Source organism: Xyrauchen texanus, chromosome 8 (assembly GCF_025860055.1).
Source record: "Xyrauchen texanus isolate HMW12.3.18 chromosome 8, RBS_HiC_50CHRs, whole genome shotgun sequence".
NCBI lineage: Eukaryota > Metazoa > Chordata > Actinopteri > Cypriniformes > Catostomidae > Xyrauchen > Xyrauchen texanus.
This window is the reverse complement of record NC_068283.1, coordinates 22,450,404-22,473,476: the sequence shown is the minus strand read 5'-3', so window position 1 is coordinate 22,473,476 and position 23,073 is coordinate 22,450,404. Positions and strand designations below refer to the sequence as shown.

Here is a 23,073-nt window from a genome sequence, read left to right as displayed (position 1 = left end):
GGCTCATTTTGTTGCCATCAATTCCTGCCATATGTGCAAAACTGGGTAACATTTTGCCTTCTGGTCTTTAATCATGATATTGTTTTTATTTTATTTTTTATCACAGGGTGGGGAGAGACATATGGTGGGCCACAAAAGAATGAGTCTTCTACGTGGAGTGAGACTGCTGGTCCACCAGTCAAAGTAGACAATGGCACTTCTGCTTGGGGAAGGCCTGTTGATTCAGGTTCAAGCTGGGAAGAGCCAGGGAGGGAAAACTCAGGAGGCGGTAGCTGGGGCAATGCTGCTGTAGGACAACAATCAAAGAACAAGTGTGGTATGTCACATAATTTACTTGGTCAAAGAGGATTCTTTAATTTACAATTCATATTTATTTGCTTTGATGAAATATGTAATCAAAGAGACAATCTTGTTTCCATGCTTTTTATTGAAATGGAGCAAGACTTGCTATGACAAGTCTTTACTTTTGTCTATAGTATCCAAATCTATGCAAGACAACTGGTGTGGAGATGAGATGTCCATGGCAGGTCACTCCAACTGGGAGGAGGAAGAGGAAGTAGAGATCGGCATGTGGAACAACAATCAATCACAGGAGACAAACCATACTGGAAACTGGTCCTACAAGAAGATGCCTCCCAAGGTAATGGTTAACAGACCTTATTTAGCCTGGCAGAACTTCAAGTAATCCATTCTTAAGGGATTTTAAGAGTGTTTACATTTACAACAAAATACTGGTAATAAATAAAAAATCAGCTCATTATAAAAACTCAATGCAAGATAATCACATTTACATTAGGGCTGGGAATTGCCACAGACCTCCAAATTCAATATTAAAACACTTTTTGATTCAACATTTATTGCAATTCTGTAAGTATTGTGTCCCCTTATATTTAGCTTTGTTAATTCATTTCTATCTGAATGAAATGTCTATTTAAAAACAGTAATATCTGATGTGACAGTTGTTTCATTCTGTAATACAGAATTTGCAGGTAAAAGGTAGGGATTTGCAAAACTACCAATATGGAACTACCAATTGAACAGTTGGTGCATTGTCAGAGCTATTAGTCATCTAGTCAGTGTTTGGCATGTTTAATTAGCCTGCATTATATCCATGTTACCCAGTCAGATGCGTTTTATAGGGATATATGAATGCTAAGCATAGCCTTTTAACAGGGTAAATGACAAATAAATAGGCTAAATAACTATAACCTCTTATCCCACCAAACTATTCAAGTAAGAAACACGAAAGGCTAAAAATCATCACAAAACCTCTTATGCCGGATGCAAAATTATATGCTTCCGTGCGCTTTAATGCATTCCTGACATATGACGCTTCAAGTAACTGGAGCTCTTGAAGTCACATGATGATCGCTCCATGTTCAGAAGTGCACAAGCTGTTAGATCATAAATATTATGGGGCACGACATGTAGTTTAAGGCATCCAACTGTTTGATAAGCCTTTTTACAGCTAAACTTTTTAATAAAGCTGTCAGACAGACTCTGCACAAAGACTAATGACAAACTCCCCAACACCTCAATTAAACTTTTTTTTAATTACCGTAATTTCCGGACTATTGAGCGCACTTGAATATAAGCCGCACCCACTGATTTTTAAATAAAATATAATTTGAACATAAATAAGCCGCACCTGTCTATAAGCCGCAGGTGCCTACCAGTACATTGAAACAAATTAACTTTACTCCGGCTTTAACGAAACACGGCTTGTAACAAAAATAAATAGGCTTTAACGAAACACGGTGTGGCAGCGGGGGCGTAGTCAAGCGCCCGTCCGGGAGAGAAAAGCGGTAAGGGCGCTTACACCTGAGCTAAATTATGTCTAACACCGGTGTCTAATTTCAGTAAGCATGGGGAGAGTGGCATAAAAACGCAGCAGCCACAGAGCTGAGAAAGTGACACACGTCGTCTAGTGTTGGCGCATAGAAGAATTGAGAAAATTTATAAAATTGATTGTAAACATTGCTGTGGCCATTAAAAGCCTTACCTGGAACGTGAAGTGCCCTGCTGAAAACTGTCACACTGGTGCCCGTGTGACAGTTTTCCCAAGAAGGACACGTGAAGCAGGGCACTTGAAATTAGACACCGGTGTTAGACATAATTTAGCGCAGGTGTAAGCGCCCTTACAGCTTTTCTCTCCCGGACAGGCGCTTGACCACGCCCCCGCTGCCACACACGGCTTGTAATAAAACATTTGCAGTAAATAGTAGCCTACCAAGAAAGTCATTGGTCAATATCTTCCTCCTCTTGTGCACATGAAACCACTGAATTCATCTCCTTCGGTGTCGGAGTTGAATAGCCTCAGATTTAGTTGTCTTTTTGCACTGAGTCAATTCCTCACGCTGCTGTTTCCAGCGTCTTATCATCGACTCATTAAGACCAAGCTCCCGTGCAGCAGCTCTATTTCCTTTTCCAACAGCACAAATATAGCTTCCAATATTTACCTATTAATAATTGTATTTGCATTAAGCTAAATGTGTAAAAATTGCTGTTTTACCAGGGAGATTATTTTAAAATAGTTTTTCTCAAGAATCATGATTTGTAACAGAATTAAAAAAACGAATTGTCCTTCCCTATTTTATATGCAATTTTGAAAATATTTTGGTGTTTTTGTCCTGTCCTGACAAAACATGCACCCATTGAATAACCCGGTCATGATGAAATGGGCAAAAATCTAGGTGTGCCGATCTAGTTTTGTTTAAGCCATTAATGACCTTCCCCAATAAAAAGAACAGTTTAAGGCATTTGACCGTGATGCTATTAACTGGTGTAAGATTGTGCATTTAAACACTTATTTAGCGAATTACTGTTTTATCAAATTGCAATGAGGGACATATGGAGTTGCAAAAATGTGTGTACACATTTACATAATTCTTTTTTTCACAATTCTCTTCCTTAGCTGAATAAAGGACCCAACAAGCAGGATGATTCTCCATGGATGAATCAGTTTGTGAAACAGTTCAATAACATGTACACTGTAAGGATAAATATCATTACATTAAAATCTGAGAAACCTGTTTATATTTAATATTAGCACAAATCATTTGTGTAGCTGAAAGTTGCTTTTTAACATGCTGACACTTCTATGTAATTTTACAGAGGGATTCTCCTGAAGCTTCCCTAAAGAGCAATAAGATGGATATGCCTGGAGGTATGTCATGTTCACATGCTGCTCCAGGGCTGAAATTGTTTATTGGGGTTGTTGCATTTCATTAGTACTAGCATCTTTAATTCCCTCTCCTCTTCTGCAGGAATGACAGATAAGCGCATGGATGTTGAAAAGCATGTTCTTAATATGGGAGAGTACGGAAAACATCCTGCTTCACGCCACCAGATCCACAAAGACTCACCCATTGACCGTAATCCATATATGGATAAGGTCAGTTGTTCTCTACTCTCATATCGCATTATTGGAGTCCTCATTTTGAAAAATCTTGAGGTGTTACTTTTGCTTGCCGAGTACTTTAGCGCGCTCTATGGGATGAGAATGCAACTTAAAATAATGTTCTTGGTTCAATACAAGTTCAGCTCAATTGACAGCATTTGTGGCATAATGTTGATTACCACAAAAATAAATTGACTCATTCCTCATTTTCTTTAAAAAAAAAAAAAAAAGCAAAAATCGAGATTACAGTGAGGCACTTTACAATGGAAGTAAATAAGGGCAATGGAAGTGAATGTGGCCAATTTCTAGAGGGTTTAAAGGCAGAAATGTGAAGCTATTATTTTATAAATGCACTTGCATTAATTCTTCTGTTATTTGAGCTGTCAAGTTGTTTAAATTGTCATTTTTACAGTCATTTCAAGGTTTTAGGGTTTGTTGACGCTACATCGTCATGGTAATGAAGTTGTAAAATTGGATATAACTTTACACAGAAAAGGTAAGTGATGTTATCACAGTAAAATCATGTTAACACACGTATCCTTAATGGATTGTGGCGTGTGTATTTTACCATAAAAAAATTGGCCCCCCATTCACTTCCTCACTGTGTCACTATGTGCCTCACTGTAACCTTGATTTTTGCTGCTGCTTTTTTTTTTTTTTTTTTTTTAGAAAAGAAGGAATCCCTTTCCTTCGAAGGAGTCGAAGTATTTGTGGTAATCAACATAGTCACAAATGCTGTTGATTGAGCTTCACTTGTACTGAACCTGGAACATTCCTTTAATGCAAAATTGAGTTTTGTGGCTTTTAAACCATGTTTGTTAGAATTGATGCCATCTATATGCTAGTGTACTCTTAAAGTTAACTTTTAAACATAAATGTACAACTCATTCTATAAAATTACAGTCTTTCCTTCTGAGAAAAAGGACAAAAATATTGACTCCTTGAACAAAAACTTGGAAAAACCCCTGAGTGCATTTAAATATTCTCTAGAATAAGAATGGCGATATTTGGAATAGCATACTATTCTTACTATTTCCGCTGAATATAGGTTAGTAGATATATAGAGTAGTATGGTAGTGTGCTATTCTGAACATAGCAGTTGTCCGTTCTCCTAATACCACCTGCCTCTGGATATATGTTAACAGAGAAAACTGTGGTCACCAAGCAATTTCATGGGATCTTTAACATTTAAATAGTTCCAATAGTCTTAGTCTCTTTCTTTAACCCAGTTTCACTTTGTAACCTTCTATTACTTTCCTTACTAATTTGAATTTAAGAGAACACTAATTAGTTGCCAAATAGGATGCTAACATAGCCTTTCTCTCTCCTTCTCTCTGGCTGTTGATGTCTTTCTCTGTTGGCCTGGTGTCCACTTTGACAACTCTTGCATCACTACTGTCCTGCCCCTCTCTCTGCTTGGCCTGTGGTTGTGCTTCAGCTTTCACTGCCTGTATATGATAGCTCTGTATCAGATGAGTCCCCAAACTCCCAGATCGCTTCCATGCAGAATATCAGCTTTTCCCCAACAAAAAATGCACTGGCAAACCAGTGCAGCTTGCCAGGGCCTCACCAACCAAACTCTGCCTCTGTTAGGCAGGTGAGTTAGTGCATGCCGCTCCCTGTGTGCTTAAGCTGTGAATGAAGTGGACTGCAGGATGCTCCTCATTCATGTGTGGTGTGTTTGTGTTTGCAGAATGTAAACATGTACGGTGTCAGTAATGCAGCAGCACAAGGCCGGAATGCCCAGCAGTCTCCCGCACAACCTCTGAACTCCACTCAGCCCAGTCTACGCAACCAAGTGCCTCCTCCACTACTGCCCTCTCAGGTAATGCCACTTATGCCCAGCTCACATTGAGATTGAGGCAGTACTGAAAAGGAAAATCATACTCTCTGTGAAGGGTCCAAAAATACTTGCCTAGCGTCAAATGAGTAAATGATCTAAGAATGAGGAATTTCTTGTCAGATAAAGTTTTTGCAACATAATTTTGCAAAAACAACATTGTTCAAATTGCAGTGTAAAATTGATAGTTTGACTGTCACTCAAGTTTTTTTTGGTGTGTTTTTTTGTTTGTGATGATTCACCAAGATACTGGCTAATAAACTGCTATATTTAATATTCATAGTTTCAGTAATTCCTTTTGAAATGACTGAAAAGCCTATATTTTTTTTTATAAATTATTTATGACTTAAATGAACAAATATGGTTTAAGATAGAAATTACCCTGCATATTCAAAGCTAATGTGTTTTATATGCTCTTATCTCAGGTCCCGCCACCCCGGTTGAAGTGCTCCCCTAATAATGGAGGTCTGAACCCTCTATTTGGCCCACAGCAGGTGGCTATGCTGAACCAGCTGTCCCAGCTCAACCAACTCTCTCAGCTCTCTCAGATTAATCAGTTACAGGTATTGATCTCACTGCAAGTGCACTCTAGTAAAAGTAGATTAATGTGTTAAGTTGTGGTGTTCTGAGCCGCATTTACAGATCTTTTTATTTTCTCCAGCGCCTCCTCCTACAGCAAAAAGCGCAAAACCAGAGGGCCATGCCTGTTAATAACCGACAGCAACAGGAACAGCAGGTTTGTGATTACTTGGTCCCATTTATTTGTTCTTTTCATGGATTATACTGTATTTAATTTTTGTTTGTTCTGAGAAAACACAGAATCTTTAAGTTCCATCTCTTGTGTTGCGTGGCTTTGTTTCCAGTTAGAAAAATAACATATTTAAAATAAAAGTACACTGTGCAAATAAACAAATAACAATAACAATGACAATTTATTAAGAAACAATGAAACAAACTCTGTTTACAAATTGCCTTATTTACTAGTTACCAGCATTTAAATATAACCTTTTCACTATGGAACAATTGTTACAACTTTGTCCAGTATTCTAGTACGTTCTGAAAAAAAAGGGAAAAAGTAATTTTTTTGGTTCCTTTTACCATTTCTGATCCCTGGTTCTATGTATTTTTTGACGTTTTCCTACTTGTGACTTTCTAGGGTCGGGGTCTGGGCCCCTCCCAGCAGATGATCCAGCCTCCCCGCCATATCGATCCCTCCCTGATGAAGCAGCAGACCTCCCCCCAGCCACCCTCACTGCACCAGCCCAGCCTCAAGTCCTATATGGAGAACTTCTCGCCCCCCAATGCCTCTGACCTGCAGAAAGAACAAAGTTCCTTGAGCTCGTTCAGTAATTTCCCTTTAGGTGGGTGTCCTCCCCATCTTAATGTAGGCCAGACTGACTCAGTGTTGCACCAAGCTGCCAACCCCAACATGATGTTTGCTTCTGACATGTCAGGCTATCAGCCATCTGGCATTAGACAAAGTCATAGCCTCCTAGCCCCTCCTCTGAGCAATGGCCACATGGTGCCAGGCTCTCCTATCAACCCTCGGGTAGGAAAGAACTTCTGTCCCAACAGCAGCTCTCTGCCAGCAAGAGGTGAATACATATTTTGTTGTCCCAAGTCAATTTCCCCATGCATTTTATTTATTTCTCTGGGGAAAAGGAAAATTTGCAATGTCACAGAGCTTTAAGTTCAGGCCCTTATTATTTGATTGGAAATCCAATGTCTGGCTGGCATATGTATGGGGCTTCTACCTATCATTTCTGATGCTTGACAATCATAACATGTTTTTTTTGTTGTGCCTTCTCTACCCATGTCCCCCACCCCTTAATGTTTTTATTATTTTGTGGAAACACTTTACAATAATGTTCTTTTTATGAAAATGAATGGTAATACTTTACAATAAGTTTCTGTTTGTTAACATTAGTTAACATCAAATAACAATGAACAGTACGTTTACAGCATTCATTAATAAGTAAATTTTAACATGTACTAATACGTTTTTAAGATACAAAGTTGTATTTGTAACATACACTCACCTAAAGGATTATTAGGAACACCATACTAATACTGTGTTTGACCCCCTTTCGCCTTCAGAACTGCCTTAATTCTACATGGCATTGATTCAACAATGTGCTGAAAGCATTCTTTAGAAATGTTGGCCCATATTGATAGGATAGCATCTTGCAGTTGATGGAGATTTGGGGGATGCACATCCAGGGCACAAAGCTCCCGTTCCACCACATCCCAAAGATGCTCTATTGGGTTGAGATCTGGTGACTGTGGGGGCCATTTTAGTACAGTGAACTCATTGTCATGTTCAAGAAACCAATTTGAAATGATTCGAGCTTTGTGACATGGTGCATTATCCTGCTGGAAGTAGCCATCAGAGGATGGGTACATGGTGGCCATAAAGGGATGGACATGGTCAGAAACAATGCTCAGGTAGGCCGTGGCATTTAAACGATGCCCAATTGGCACTAAGGGGCCTAAAGTGTGCCAAGAAAACATCCCCCACACCATTACACCACCACCACCAGCCTGCACAGTGGTAACAAGGCATGATGGATCCATGTTCTCATTCTGTTTAAAATTCTGACTCTACCATCTGAATGTCTCAACAGAAATCGAGACTCATCAAACCAGGCAACATTTTTCCAGTCTTCAACTGTCCAATTTTGGTGAGCTCTTGCAAATTGTAGCCTCTTTTTCCTATTTGTAGTGGAGATGAGTGGTACCCGGTGGGGTCTTCTGCTGTTGTAGCCCATCCGCCTCAAGGTTGTGCGTGTTGTGGCTTCACAAATGCTTTGCTGCATACCTCGGATGTAACGAGTGGTTATTTCAGGCAAAGTTGCTCTTCTATCAGCTTGACTCAGTCGGCCCATTCTCCTCTGACCTCTAGCATCAACAAGGCATTTTCGCCCACAGGACTGCCGCATACTGGATGTTTTCCCCTTTTCACACCGTTCTTTGTAAACCCTAGAAATGGTTGTGCGTGAAAATCCCAGTAACTGAGCAGATTGTGAAATACTCAGACCGGCCCATCTGGCACAAACAACCATGCCACGCTCAAAATTGCTTAAATCACCTTTCTTTCCCATTCTGACATTCAGTTTGGAGTTCAGGAGATTGTCTTGACCAGGACCACACCCCTATATGCACTGAAGCAACTGCCATGTGATTGGTTGATTAGATAATTGCATTAATGAGAAATTGAACAGGTGTTCCTAATAATCCTTTAGGTGAGTGTATGTTAATGCACTATGAACTAAGATTAACTTAAAATTCTATTAACTAACACTTAAGATAAATTCTATAAAAAATAATATTGTTCATTCATGATATCTAATGCATTAAATAATGTTTACGAATGGAACCTTATTGTGAAGTGTTACCAGATTAGTAAATGTGTTATGAATCATGAACTAACAATAAACAATATTTTTATACAGCATTTATTAATCTTGGTTAATGTTAATTGCAAGTGCAATTGTTCAGTACGTTGTACTTTTAGTTTACAAATATATTTGTATATATTGAAGTAACATTAACCAAGATTAATAAGTGCTGTAAAATATTTTGTTAGATTTAAGTTAACTAATGTTAATAAATACAATTATTATAAAGTGTTACCATTTATTGAATCAGTTTATATAATTGTTTGAGCTGCTGCTGATGATTCCTGCTCACTGGAAAAGATCTTGAAATGAAATTAAGTATTTCTGGAAAGATGTATTTTTTTTTTTTCTCCTAAAACATTTATTAATTGTTTTATTCTTTTGACTTATTCCTCTAGGCTTGAACTCAAACTTGAATGTAAGCAACCTCGACATTAGCAGTGTTGGTTTTAAGGAGCCACAGTCCCGTCTAAAGAAGTGGACTGCCATGGATATTTCCGTTAACTCGCCACTTGATCAAAACTCCAGCAAATCTGGTTTGTTTCACCAATTTATACCTTGACAAAAAAAAGTAGAAATTACAACTGCTGTAGCAAATGTTTATCAAATGCATTTTTGGGAATGTGTGACTCATTTGAGGCATATTTTTTTGATATAGGTGCTATAACATCTGGGCTAAGGCTTGAAGATTCACCCTTTGGTCCATATGACTTCATCAATGCCAGTAATGCTCCTATTAGTCCTCCTGGCTCTGTTGGAGATGGCTGGCCCAGTCGTGCCAAATCACCTCATGGTTCCACCAATGTCAACTGGCCACCAGGTTTGGATCCTAGCTATCTCTCTATATCTCTCTCTATCTATATCTCTATCTCCCTATCTCATATTGTAATAAAGAATATCTCAAAGAGTAAAACCCCTCAGTGATTGGAGTGTGGCATTGTGGAATGAATTAAAGCTCAAGTCATGTTTGATTTGCAGAGTTCCGTCCTGGTGAGCCTTGGAAAGGATATCCAAACATTGATCCTGAAACTGACCCATTTGTCACTCCTGGCAGTGTGATTAATAATCTCTCCATTAATACAGTCCGGGATGTTGATCACCTCAGGGACAGGAACAATGGTAAGTGGTTTATTATATATAAATATGTGAACGCTAATGTCAACTATCACTATAATTTGCTGATGACTTTCCATAGTGCACAGAAATCTGATCTGGCTTTCAAATCTGATCTTGAGGACTGACTGTCTGCACTGTCATTTTGCATATGATGAAATTGTATCCATTTGTTCAAACCGTATAGTCAATATTAGGTGCACCTACATTGGTTGCTGTAGTAATGATGTCAGCACAATGTCAAGAGACTTTATCCTACAAAAAAAATTTAAATTGTCTCATGGCATCTTACAATAAACTGTCCAAAGCTAATGACTCTTTGACTAATTCACTATTAACTACATATTACATGGCACATAGTTTTGCTATATGAGGAGAGGTGAGTGAAAATGTAGTTTTCAGCCCATTCGGACAACATTGCACACTTGTTATGATGTATGTGGTTTAGACCAGGTTGGTAAACATCAGATTTCATGAAGTGTTTTTTCTGTTTAGACTACAAAGTAAATGGATTTGAGGCTGATACACCAAAAGCAAAAAAGCTCTCCTAAAGGGATAGTTCACCCAAAAATGAAATTCTCTCATTTACTCACCCTCATGATATCCCAGATGTGTATGACTTTTTTTTTCTTCCGAAACCATTTGAAGAAAAATATCTTGGCTCAGTAGTTTCTTAAAATGCAAGTGGTTGGTGATCAGACCTTTTTGAAGCTCCAACGAGGACAGACAGTCAGCATAGATGTACGTCATCCATACGACTCCATCGGTTCAATTTATGTCTTCTAAAGCCATACAATCACTTTTGGTGCAAAAAAGATCAATATGTAAGTACTTTTTAACTGTCATCCAATGCTTCTGGTCAGCAGCAGTCAGTGTGATCATGAGAGGGCTGAGTTCACATGTATGATGAATTCATGTTGGCATGTTATGGACATAATGTCACGTTATTCTCTCGGTTGAGACATCCAAGATGAGCACACAAATGCACCATTGTGAGAGATCTAAACCAATTAAGCTTCAGTACAGCATTCCTCCTATTCAATTGTAAACAGTGCTGCTCTTCCGAGTGTCGCACGTGCATCACGCGCATGCTGCTGTTCAGAAGTGATGTTAAAAGGTACTTAAATCTTTTTCACACAAAGTGATCGTATCACTTCAGAAGACATTCATTTATCTGCTGGAGTCATATCAATGACGTTTATACTCTGTGATTTTTGGAGCTTCAAAGGTCAGCTCACTATCCACTTGCATTTTAAGGACCTACTGAGCGAAGATATTTTTCTTCAGATGGGTTCTGCGGAAGAATCGCATGAGGGCGAGTAAATTATGAGATTCCTTTAACAAAGCCTAAATGTGCATATTAGTGTTTCATATTGTGGAATATCGATTTTTTCAGGACCATCCTCATCACTTAACACCACGCTGCCTTCAAATAGTGCCTGGACATCCATTCGTGCCTCCAACCACAATAGTTCCCTCAGCAGTACAGCACAAAGCACTTCAGGTCAGTGGGCAACTACTCAAGCATAGCAATATAGGCCTACGGTTGAAATAGACTCTTAGCTTTATCTGTATGTTTTCCTCCCTACAGCCAGAAACAGTGACTCTAAATGGTCTCATGGTACAGTCACCAACACCTCTTTGGCTCATGAGCTGTGGAAGGTTCCTCTCACCTCGAAAGGCATCTGTGCTCCGTCCCGCCCCCCACCTGGCCTGACAGGCCAGAAACAGCCCTCGTCTTGGGACAACAGCTCTCTGAGACTGGCAGGCTGGGGGAACTCTGAATCCAGATTTACCTCTGGTTAGTCACAATAAATAGCATTCCCTTGAACCTGCAGACTTCATGGGTGGTTTTACACTAGAGCTTTTGGTTCTAATCCGAGTTCGTTCTCAACCGGTGTGAATGCAATCCAGCCTAATTTGCGGTAGCAAACACCTAATGATGTATATATCATTTTCTTCTTTGCATGCTCCGTTACACTTGTAGTAGATTTCATAATAGCTGCTTGATGCAGAATAAATTGTCTTTGGAGAGAAGCTTGAATTCTTTACATCTCTTGGTTTGTATACTCTGAAACTGGCATTTTCTCCTCAGTCATTACCTAGCCACAGTGGTAGACTGGTTCTGCTTGTACTTTTGATGAAGCAAACATATTGTGGTTTGGACTAGTGCTGTCATGGTACCAAAATATTTGTACCAAATACCATTGAAATTTCACGGTACTCAATACCATTTTTGGTACCAAAGCAAAACACAAAAACAGGTTACTCAACAACACTCTTTTAATAACAAAGTCTACAAAACATTAGCAGCAGAACTAAGAATAAAAATATGCCATTTGAGCAACACTTTAATTTAAATGTTATTTTTTAATTATAACAAAACTGAACAATGTATGCTTAAAGTATTTTTGAACACTTGTATAAGATTTGCTTCAACTTTTGCAACTTTTAATTTAAATTTTTACCAAGTACTAAAAAACAAAGCCTAAATAAACAAGCATACAATAGAATGAATAAAAACCATTTCCAAACTAATGTGCAAAGTGCTCTCTTATTAATAAAGCTGCATTTTGCCATTTTTCTTCATAAGAAATACATATGGACACATATATAGATATTATGATTAAATAAGTTCTAATCTAGCTGCATTAAGCATCCGCGCTCGAGGGATGAGCGTCCGCGATCGAGGGATGAGCGTCCCCGAGGCAGAGTCTCTCTCAGCCGGTGCAGTTTCAATCTCTTCCCCCTTAGATCGGGACATTCCGCAGCTCATTGAAGAGGCACCGACCACACAGAGAAATGCCAGTTTCTGAGGTTATAGTTATTAACATGAGCTGCTTCTGTATTATTTGAACTTTAATAAAGCTATAACGCATTAAATTTTACTGCATTTAAGATGTAGTGCCGGGATGTTTCCTTTTAAAGAGCTCCGCCTCCGCTTATTCCACAACGGTACATGCTTCTGAATGTACTTTTTTTAAAAAATTTTATTGCCTAATTATTTGTGATCTACATAAAATAAACTGTGAAAGTTTAGTGCATCTCGACTGATCTGTGTAATTCTTCCTTCATCAGGCGTGAACTGCTGCTCTCACACGTCATCGTTATTGTGATTTCATGTTACGTTAAATGAGATCAAAGGACTATTCAACAATGAAAATTTTTCTCGTCAGTTTTGTATTTTCGACGATGCCGATAATGTCGACTAAACGTTTCAGCCCTAATGTAAATGATAATATGCTTTTAAACTCACCTGCTTTAGTTGCTTGAATTAATCCGGGTGTCTGTCTTTCAGGTGCTTTATTAAGTTTGATGTGTTTCCTCCTTTTGTCAGAAAATTGCAAAAGCAGCGTTTACAAATAGGTTTTTGCTGATCTATGTTTCCCTAACCTATGAATTTCCACTTTTCGATAAGATTCAGTTGAGACTCCGCACGCAGCAGCTTTGCTTGTCGTCATTTTTTTTTCATGTTGTGAGCATTTGAAAGTTCCCGACTTTGCATGGGTACCAGGTAGACTCGGTACCACGGTACCTCCAGAATTTCTGGTATCGTAAATAATTTTTTATTTGAGTACCGACTTGGTACCGGAGTACCGGTATTATTGACAACACTAGTTTGGACCCATGCAATACACTGTGAAATCGAGCTCAGGTTCAGACCAAGCAATCAAACCAACCTTATATTAATACTGTCATTGCAATGGAGATTAAACAAACAGAGACCTGGAATAATCTATGTTAACAGGTTCCAGCTGGGGTGAAAGCAGCTCAGGGAGGACTAATTGGCTTGTTCTCAAAAACCTCACACCTCAGGTAAGGGAAGTTTCTATGCCTTTTTTTAATTTTTTTTTTTATTGTGTCAAATATACATAATTTGGTAACGAGAATCACGACCATGTTTTGCAGATTGATGGCTCCACCTTGCAAACTCTGTGCATGCAGCATGGTCCACTGATCACATTCCATCTGAATCTTCCCCATGGCAATGCTGTTGTCTGTTACAGCTCTAAGGAGGAGGCGGCCAAAGCCCAAAAGTCACTGCACATGTAAGTCCATATCTTGTCTTTACAGTGTGCTACCATGAATGCCAGTAAGTACTCTTGACAGAAACAAAATCATGTTCATATCCTCTTTCTGCAAGGCATGGTTGACATTTTGAGGTTTATGTTTTAATCCTCAAATGTAACTCTCAGATGCATGGTATCCACTACAGTGGACAAGTCTTTAAAAGCTATTTTAAACCATTCAGTGTGTGATGTTACATCCAAACCACCATATCCCTATCCATAATTCTCTATGACTGTTCTTTATATATAATTTGTACTTTGCATTGATGATTAGTGTCAATATTGAAATTGTTAATATTTTGGCAAAATCAGCTTCCCTAGCTGGAGTTCAGACACATTCTGATAGTTGAGGCTCTGTACTGATGAAGGCTCTTCCTCCTCCTCAGGTGTGTTTTAGGGAACACTACAATTCTTGCAGAGTTTGCTAGTGAAGAGGAAATTAATCGTTTCTTTGCACAAGGTCAGTCAATGACTGCCTCTCCCAGCTGGCAGACGCTGGGCACTTCTCAGAACCGGATCGGATCCATCGAGGGTTCTCACCCCTTCCAGAACCGCACTGATCCAAATCATTGGAACGGCAGCAGTCTGTCAGGAGCAGGCAATGGAGACCTGCACAGCTCTTCTCTCTGGGATTTTCCCAACTACTCCAGGAGCCTGTGGGGGAACCCTAGTGCCAGTGACGGGGGGAGAATCAACAGCCCCTCCCCCATCAGCTCCTTCCTTTCTGTTGACCACCTGACAGGAGGTGGGGAGTCCATGTAGTACATTTTTCACCTTCTGACTTAAAAACTACAAAAAACAAAACAAAAAAAACATATATATAAAAAAAAAATACAAACCTGTGACCTCAATGTCAAATAGTTAATCATAATCATATAACCATATATATATATATATATATATATATATATGAAAAATAAAAATCAAATGGCACTAGTTAGACTTCAATTCAAACAAACAAAAAAACAATGCAGGGTCACCCTGTGGAAACAAGTTACGTTCTTTTCTTCTGCACATTTTGTCCACTTTGTTTTAGCCCACAACATATCAGTTTGAAATACTTGAATTATGCAGGCCAATTCTATAATGTGAAAGGATGTATTACACTTCCAGGTAGTGCTCTTCATACAGAAAAAAAGCTTCAGTTGAGCTCATCTGTTTCTTCATCATGTTTATTTGAATTCCAATTCGTTTAGTTTTATTTTTATTATTTGCGTTTTGTTTGCTGACAATGTTGGAGTTTGAGCTTTTTTTTTTTTTTTTTAACTTTGCACTGAATGTGGTTTTTCTCAGTATAATCTGCAATATGGAGGGAGCCGACAGTTCCAGTGTAGTTGTTTACTCAAGGATGTTCTTAAAAGTGTGCGCTCTACTATGCCTTGATGTACACCTACCTTTATTGTGGTATTGTGTAGTTCGAGATCAAGATATAGATGCTGATTTAGGATTATCTGATGATATTACAGAAATAAGTATTGCACCAATTTTGTTTTAAAACTAAAGAATTTAGCTCTGCAGTGTAAGAAACTGTAGCCACAGCTGTGACTTGCAAACCCGACCTGCAAGCCAGGGGGAACAGCACTTTCAAAATAGGCTTTCAATTTTGTTTTGGAGGCGTCACATTGTGCCCTCTTGTTTACAAATTTTTTTGAGGGAGAAAGTTTGGTCATTCTTCCTTTATATTTTAAATGACAAATTAAAAAATGCATAAAGAAAAAAAAAACTATAAAAATTATAAAAATAAAAACAAAAAATACAAAAGAGGAAAAATATATATATAAAAAAATACTGAGGACGAAGCTTTCTATCTCTGGGAATACTGATCAGTGTTTGGCCATGTCATTGGTTATTTTATCTATTCCTCTTGTCTGCTAAATAACCAGCATGGTTCTCAGGAAATATAGCCAGTTTTCCCCCATAGAAACTCCATGTAGGAAAATCCAACTTTTAGCACTGAAACTACTTATAGCTCTGTAAGTTTTTCTCTGCCAAAAACTGCTTTAAGCTGGAGACATTCTACATAGTGCTTTTTCAAAAATGCTGTCTTTTTATTGAGTGGATCTGGTTTGCTGAATCACTATCTAGTCCATCTTCCCTTTTCCCACTGAGTGGCTCAATGTTTTTCGCTCTGTGTCGAAGTAACTGTCTATGTCATAAGAAAAAGCAGAAATCTGTAACTATGCATACTGTAGCCAACGTCTTGGCCTACAGAATCGCTTTTTCTTTGTCTGAAGTCATATATTATGTTTCGATAATTTGCGTATACTTTGTTTTTTTTCTTTTATCGCCAGAGCTGGTGTTAAAGCATCTTTATTTTTTATTTTTTGTTATTTTAACAGTGCAAAAGTCGTCCACATTTCATTGCCTTGATTCAAATTGTGTCCGAAGATGCAACAAGTCAAGTGGCTTTTAACTGTTTACAAATAGAAGATGATTGTAACGTGTACAGTTTGGTTGTGTTAATCTGAAGTTCCTTACAATATTAATAAATCAATGTTTTGGCTGCTCATTATCATTTTATTTTGAATTTTATTTTTTCCCCCTCTTTTTTTCCCCCCTTCCTCAATGCTGGTTTGTCATTGAAAATGGCTTGCCTCTTTAGTTGTGGCCAAGGAAGGCTAGATAGAGGAGAATGTAATCTATTGCTGGTAGATAAAACACTTGCATTTAAATAATATGCATAGATTTACAGATTATTTACCTTTTTATTGTACTATTGTAGGTGCACAATTTATGAAACTCTTCAAAGAGCGAGAGGGAGAGAAAGACGTCAGCATTAGGCTAAGCCATGGACCTTAATATGTGTTTAAGCTGTTTTTCTCCATTTTAATTTTATTTGAGAAGTAGAACTTGGCTTGATGTGGCAAGTTTTCCATATTTAATGACTCAAATAGTACAAAACCCTGAGTATTACCCTGACTTTATGGTTGTGTGCCAGTATTGAACAATTTTAAGAAACTGCTTTACCAAATATACTTCAATCAATGGATTTGTTTACTTAATTCCATACCTGGCTTATCTCATACTTGTTTGACAATTTTTTTTTTTTGTGGAACATTGGAAAACAGGTTGTCTTGGAGAGAAAATACAATATTTTTTTGGAATTGCACTTGGTGTACATAATGAACTAAAACGCTTGTACTGTATTTGTTCTGAGGGCAGAGTGTAGGTTTGGACAACTGCATGGCACAGATAGATGAATTTGCCTTCTGTTTGTCTCTTATTGTTCATGTACATTGTCTATACTGATTAAGGTGTGAGATGGCATGTGTTTGTGCCTGCGTGCTAGAGTGGTCCACTCCATTCTTGTGCATCAGGAGCCCTAGTATTTTCCTCTTTTATACTAACGCAGTCTATCTTGAGGGCGTATAACTGCAAGAATCACTGATTTCATTTCTGTGACTTTCTTTACTTTCTCAATGTGGATTGCTCCAAGTTTATAGCGTTACATGATTGTATGTGTCCATGGTAGTGTTAGTAAGTCATTGTCTAGAAGGTTGGCGCTTGGCTTTACCAATGGTTCTGAATAGATTCTTCATTGCTGTCGTTGCAACTTGCTGGATTCCCTATTCTTCGTGGCTTTTGTTTTCTGAAGTGAACTTTGAATGCATAGGGAAAAGCCATTCGCACCCAGTTTATTTCCATTTTTAATTCCTCATTTATTTTCTTTACCTTTTTACCCGTTAATTTTGTTTAAATGAATGTGCAGCTGTTTCGTTTTAGAACTGTCATGCTGAGACATTGACAATTCACTGTCATGCCAAATTATGGAGTAGGGGGAGGAAAGGGAGTTGTTCTTTTGTAAAAGCTGGACAATGTATATGCTTCAAATGTCACTTGCAAAATGGATGTTTTGAGGATATTCATGAGCAATGTACAATCCCCATTTTTATAGCCAAGTATAAGTAGAAAGAAAAATTGACTTGGCCTGACATTCTACTTTTGTACTGAAATTGTCATTCTTTTCTGATTTATCCTGTGAGCAAATATACCCATGTCTTTTAAATGGTTCCTACTGTTGAACAATGTGCTAATGCAATTGACTTAAACTGTGAGTATTGCTGTCATGTCATTATAAACCCTGAAAAGCTTTAGAAAAACCAGCACAAGAAATGGATGAACGAGAGTTTAACTCTAAACTTCCACCATGGGGAAATTCTAAGAAAGTCTATGCATTGTAAAATGAGGCTTCTGTGTCTGTATTTTGCTTAATGAAATCCGAACCATGGTAGTGGTAGGATTTTAAAAAATACGATTCCTGTAATGTGCCATGTTTGAAATTGATTTTACTTAATTTTTTTTTTTTGTCACATTGGCCAGTTGTAGCAAATGGTGGGTTGCATTAACATTTCCGTTTCACAGCTGTCCTTACAGAATGGGCTGTGGAACAGCAAATTCTCAACTCTGACATTTCTAAGTCTGTCAAGAAAATGTTTGCTCACATGTAACCTATATGCACACTGCTTTGTTAGACTGTTTGAAAATGACTAGAAATAAAAATCAATAAGATTACTTAACGAGCAGGAAGTTATTTTCAGTGTCTTCCTGGTGTCATCTTTAGAGTTTTAACATGGGGAACTGCACTTTTTAAAGGACAATCCTTATTTGTATTGGTAACTATTGACACAAGGTTTAGTCTAACAATACATGGTAGATACTCAAATGTGTAGTGATGAATGTTTCCTGTAATGCTGTTTTATTTTTCTTTGTTGCTTGGTTTTCAATTTTAGTACCCTTAAGTGCATATGTAACGAGGTAGTTGAGATTAGAGTAGTTTTTAGGTCTTTTGTTGCCTGTACTTGTAGACTGATAATAACTGTTTGTTAAGTCCTGATCTTCATATCGGAATACAAAGCTGTATAACTTGGGTACAACCCGCAATAAAGCCTAACAGTGAAATGGTGTGCCAAATTGTGCTTTATTTACAGCCCTTTTATTCAATCTTTTTTTTTTTTTTTTTATGTAGTGCATGCAAATACAGGCAAGGGGAGAGGGTGTTAAGCTATGCTAATTTTTTTCTTAAGCCGTCCTCTAGGCAGAAAAGGAAAGAGGTAAAATTTAAAACTATTACACTTGGGGTCATAGAAATATGCCTTCAGTGGGAGCTAGGGGTAAATTAATCTGGAGTATAAAAACAATCTTTTTACTGCAATCTCAATAGTGAAACTTGGAGACATTTTTCCTGCATTTGGAGGCAGAATTAATAGTTAACTATTATTTGAGCTACCATTTTTGGTTAATTTAATAGTTCATGGCTAATCTTTAGCCATTTTATATATATAATTGACCTGAGATTAACTTACATTTCAAAGTATCTTTTTACATTGCAAGATGCCTATCACTTTTATTATGCAAACCTCAAGTAAAGGCACCTGTATTTGATTGGCGTAGATAACAAGAGAATTGTAATTTTTGCATGAACTTCCAGCTGACCCATATTACCCCTAATCATCTACAACCGTTTAGGCTGGCAATAGATTGAAGCGTTTTCATTTGTTTAAAATTGCATGCAAACTCACGAGATGAAGACTAGCTATAGTAGAAAAAGCAGATTTATTTAACAAGGGTAATCTCCCTGCATGGTGTCCACCATATTGAGATCACATGACTAGCCTAATACTAGTCACTTTATCCAAGTTCTGAATGCTATTACTACTATTAACATTTCTGCCATATAAAATATTTTGCCAACCCTCATCTGACATTTACTGTTGCTGAATTTATAATGCCTGACAAACACCTGCAAATAAGCCATTTATATAGTGCCCTGGTAATCAAAAACTTCAGCATTATTCTGAACCCATGGCAATAGGCGTCTTGATTCAGAGACCAATGTCTTGTTAGGCAGCAAAACAAATTCCAATACAAAGCAAGGCTCTACAAGTGGCACTGACCTTGAGGTATATTAGTAGTAATCATCCTTAACCACTAGAGGAACTGGTGAGTGCCCATTTTGACACAAGAATCCAATGAATTACCATTTTGTCTTGGCTTTATTTTCAGCTCAAGCTCTAAGGAGATTATACATTTTCATTAAATAAAACAATACACAGGACAAAGCAGTTGACTTCATAAGTAAGAGACAGACACTGGTCACTACCAGAATACAGTTGATCCATATTGTTTAATAGTCAATCCTCCATAATTGAGAATTAAAATTAGCAAAGAAAACAATTGACTATAGCAATTTGATTTACAAATATCATTGAACCGTGTTGCCTACAATCTATAGAAAGGCAATACTTACAATATGACATGCCTCTATACATAAACATCTTTTTTATCTGCAAGGTACTGTACGATCTCCGCAGGAGTCATAAGCTTCTCCGCCTCTGCATCTGGAATCTCAAATCCTGTGGATGAAAGTGTTTTTGAGCACTACAATATACATGTTGATACATTTTATATGTGCATGATGAACAAGGCAAATTAATTCTAGTCTGTCAAATGCCTCAATATTTAGTGAACAGCAGAAAATAAATTGATATCAAATTGGACAGTGAAAGGGCATGTAAAATAGAAGTTTCCCCACAAAGTTCAAGAACACAGGAACAAACACATACTAACCAAACTCATCTTCCATAGCCATTATAATCTCCACCTGGTCCAAACTGTCCAGTCCTAAATCTTTCATGAAATGTGATGATGTTTGAAGCTGTGGGGGGATCATTTAAGAACTGATGTTATAGATGTATATATAAGAACATTTTAAATATATATATATTTTTTTTTACAAATCCCCTTAAACAATAGGGATGTGCAAAACTTCCCATTTTCATAATCGACTAGTCAGTCTGTTGTTTGAGCAACTAGTCGACTGGCTGGTGTTAAGGATAATAATGTATAACAGGCTCCGTTAAGTTCATGTGACCCCTATGACGTGTTTCAGAGGGATATATGGATGCGAAGAGCAGCATTTCAACATGGTTACGATCAGATATTTAACAAAATAGGCTCAATAACTATAACATCTATTGCACAAAACGATAAAAGTAAGAAGACAGGCTCTAATACAGAGCGGCACAAAACTGCTTGTGCACATCCTTAATGCATAATGACGCACTTCAACGTAACCGAATGCTTCAGTGATCCTTGCTGTACATCCAAGCACAGAACTGCTATTGACGCTGATCACCACCCCTGGAGTGGCGAGTTTGAATCCAGGGTGTGCAGAGTCAGGTCTCCTAAGCAACCAAATTGGCCCAGTTGCTATGGAGGGTTGAATCAAATAGGGTAACCTCCTTGTGGTTCTCTCAATAGGGCGCATGGTAAGTTGTGTGATAAGATGTGTGGATTGACAGTCTCAGAAACGGAGGCAACTAAGACTTGTCCTCTGCCACCCTGATTGAGGCAAGTAACTGCACCACCACGAGGACCTAGCAAGTAGTGGGAATCGGGCATTCCAAATTGGAAGAAAAGGGAATCCAAAAAAATAGAGCAGAACTGCAAGATAACCTTGTGGGTGAACATCAAGTTCACAACACCAAAAGTTTAAACCTTTTTACAATAACCATTTTTTTAAGAAGTGTCAAGACAGATTCATCAGAAGACTTCAATATCGCCCCACTAAACCGCACATATACGGGAGCATTACTGACATCTGAGGATTTATCATCCGACAGTGATCATCTTGAAATGTATTGTCGATGAGGTGCTTTGCTGTAACAACAGCAAATAAAAACACTAACCCCAAAAGCATTAAACAGATAAAACTTCTTGCAGAGGGTTTTACTGTACTAAATGTTATTCACTGTTGCAAAAACACTCTCTGAGAAGTTGCTGAGTTAATTATGGAATGTGTCTCCCATTAAAACAACCACTACTAAAATATTATAGTTAGTAGTCACCCAACTCATCGACTAGACAGTTGTTGGACGACTAGTTGATTAGTCGACCACCCTGGCACATCCCTAGTAAACAAATCAATCAATCAGACAAGAAGAGTTTTAACTTTGTAACAATAAATCTGTATTTCCACATTACATTTACTAAAATGTGGTAGGCAATAGGCATGTACGAAATTCCCAGCTAACGGAAAGATAAACACGTTAAACAGATCAGATCATTAAACAGTTAACTGTTCCTTTAAGTCTCTCTCACCTTCTCCGGATTGATCTTGTCGTACAGTTTTAGGACGTACAAAACACGGTCATGGATGCTCTCTATAGTGAGAGGTGGAAGATCCCCATAATGCCGACAGAGCTGAACAGAGGGTCCTGTAATCTAGAGACATGCAAACATCATAAACTGCTCCGTTATCAAGAACATAATGATACACAAAGCTATGATACGGGTAATTTATTGTTCTTGTGCATTTTATTAACCTTTGCATAATAATTAATAAAAGAACAGTCTCAGTACCAAAACAGTTTGCTACCGATATCCTCATCCAGTTAACGAATCAGCGGTTTAGTACTGTAAAGATAATTTTGATACGACCATAACAAATGTTGAAGTAAATTGTATGACATGACATAAACTTTGTAAGAGTTGCCAGCTCTCATGCATGAATGGAGGTGTAGGTCAGACACAGGTAGGTCGCTGAGAAATCCAGCACTATCAGGCCACACAGACCAACATGCCCTCTTCAAGGAAAGCTCACCCGCATTAGTTCAGTCCACCTCGTCCGCTGATTGTAAGAAATGACAGAGAGAGGTCGTTGGGTTGAAACGCGGGGTGCACAGGCAGATCTCGAGAGCACGTTGGCCTGATTTAACCTTGCAGAAGCGCGAGAGATGGAGCGCAGCGAGTGTGCAAACGCCTGAGACGCCATGTCTGTGGAATATCAGTCCCAGAAAACACTGCGAGAACAGGACATGCGTTTGACATGCGCATGCGTGTTTTCTCTACAAGTCTGAAATTAAAAGTTATCATTTCAAAATAATTTAACTGATTGATATTAAAAATTAAATTAAAAATAAAATATGTGCTACACGACTTCAAAAAAATTATACCTTTATTTTGAAAACGATCATAGCCACTTTTCAGGTTGTATGCCCAAAAACCCGGAAGAGCTTCCGTATTTTCTAAAATGAATTAATAAATAATAAAAATAATAAGTACGGCTGTGTTCGGAATGTCATAGTACCCATACTACTGCTGCCATACCTGTCTATGGCAGAAATAGTAAGAGTAGATTGGTAAGTTGCTATATCTTTTTTAAAACAGTTTTAAAAATGTATATTGCTTGCTACATAAGGACTACAACTACCACAAGAGTGCCTGACAAAACCGTAGTAGTCCTTAAGACAT

The 23,073-nt window shown here is 38.0% G+C and overlaps 2 protein-coding genes across 4 annotated transcripts in view; one reads left to right on the top strand and one right to left on the bottom strand.

Annotated features, from left to right (window-relative positions):
* LOC127647806 (trinucleotide repeat-containing gene 6A protein-like) overlaps nt 1–14,925 on the top strand; it is a 46,668-nt gene extending 31,743 nt beyond the window's left edge. For 2 of the 3 annotated variants that reach the window (XM_052132278.1, XM_052132279.1), the window contains exons 6-22: nt 107–316; nt 477–640; nt 2,915–2,992; nt 3,115–3,166; nt 3,267–3,394; nt 5,094–5,225; nt 5,666–5,803; nt 5,902–5,976; nt 6,397–6,835; nt 9,037–9,174; nt 9,297–9,458; nt 9,617–9,757; nt 11,148–11,255; nt 11,343–11,552; nt 13,500–13,567; nt 13,661–13,800; nt 14,208–14,925. In XM_052132278.1, coding sequence (XP_051988238.1) covers nt 107–316; nt 477–640; nt 2,915–2,992; nt 3,115–3,166; nt 3,267–3,394; nt 5,094–5,225; nt 5,666–5,803; nt 5,902–5,976; nt 6,397–6,835; nt 9,037–9,174; nt 9,297–9,458; nt 9,617–9,757; nt 11,148–11,255; nt 11,343–11,552; nt 13,500–13,567; nt 13,661–13,800; nt 14,208–14,583 — 2,759 coding nt within the window. In that variant the 3' untranslated portion in view covers nt 14,584–14,925. The remainder of the gene's footprint in view (nt 1–106; nt 317–476; nt 641–2,914; nt 2,993–3,114; nt 3,167–3,266; nt 3,395–5,093; nt 5,226–5,665; nt 5,804–5,901; nt 5,977–6,396; nt 6,836–9,036; nt 9,175–9,296; nt 9,459–9,616; nt 9,758–11,147; nt 11,256–11,342; nt 11,553–13,499; nt 13,568–13,660; nt 13,801–14,207) is intronic. The other variant, XM_052132280.1, reaches the window with a different exon arrangement.
* Nucleotides 14,926–19,786: 4,861 nt separating this feature from the next.
* Nucleotides 19,787–22,603, bottom strand: LOC127647815 (acyl carrier protein, mitochondrial-like). Its single transcript, XM_052132292.1, has 4 exons — nt 22,424–22,603; nt 21,922–22,044; nt 20,389–20,476; nt 19,787–20,174 (listed from the first exon to the last, which is right to left on the bottom strand). Exons 1-4 carry the CDS (start codon nt 22,592–22,594, stop codon nt 20,083–20,085), a joined length of 474 nt encoding a protein of 157 aa, XP_051988252.1. The 5' UTR covers nt 22,595–22,603; the 3' UTR covers nt 19,787–20,082.
* Nucleotides 22,604–23,073: the final 470 nt, after the last annotated feature.

What these genes read in the sequence shown, in the direction of transcription:
- LOC127647815 (XM_052132292.1), bottom strand. Translation starts at nt 22,594, where the DNA reads ATGGCGTCTCAGGCGTTTGCACACTCGCTGCGCTCCATCTCTCGCGCT. An exon ending in GGTGGACTGAACTAATGCGG is followed by an intron (nt 22,045 to 22,423) that starts GTGAGCTTTCCT and finishes GCATGTCTCTAG; the next exon opens with ATTACAGGACCCTCTGTTCA. An exon ending in GGCTATGGAAGATGAGTTTG is followed by an intron (nt 20,175 to 20,388) that starts GTTAGTATGTGT and finishes TTTCATCCACAG; the next exon opens with GATTTGAGATTCCAGATGCA.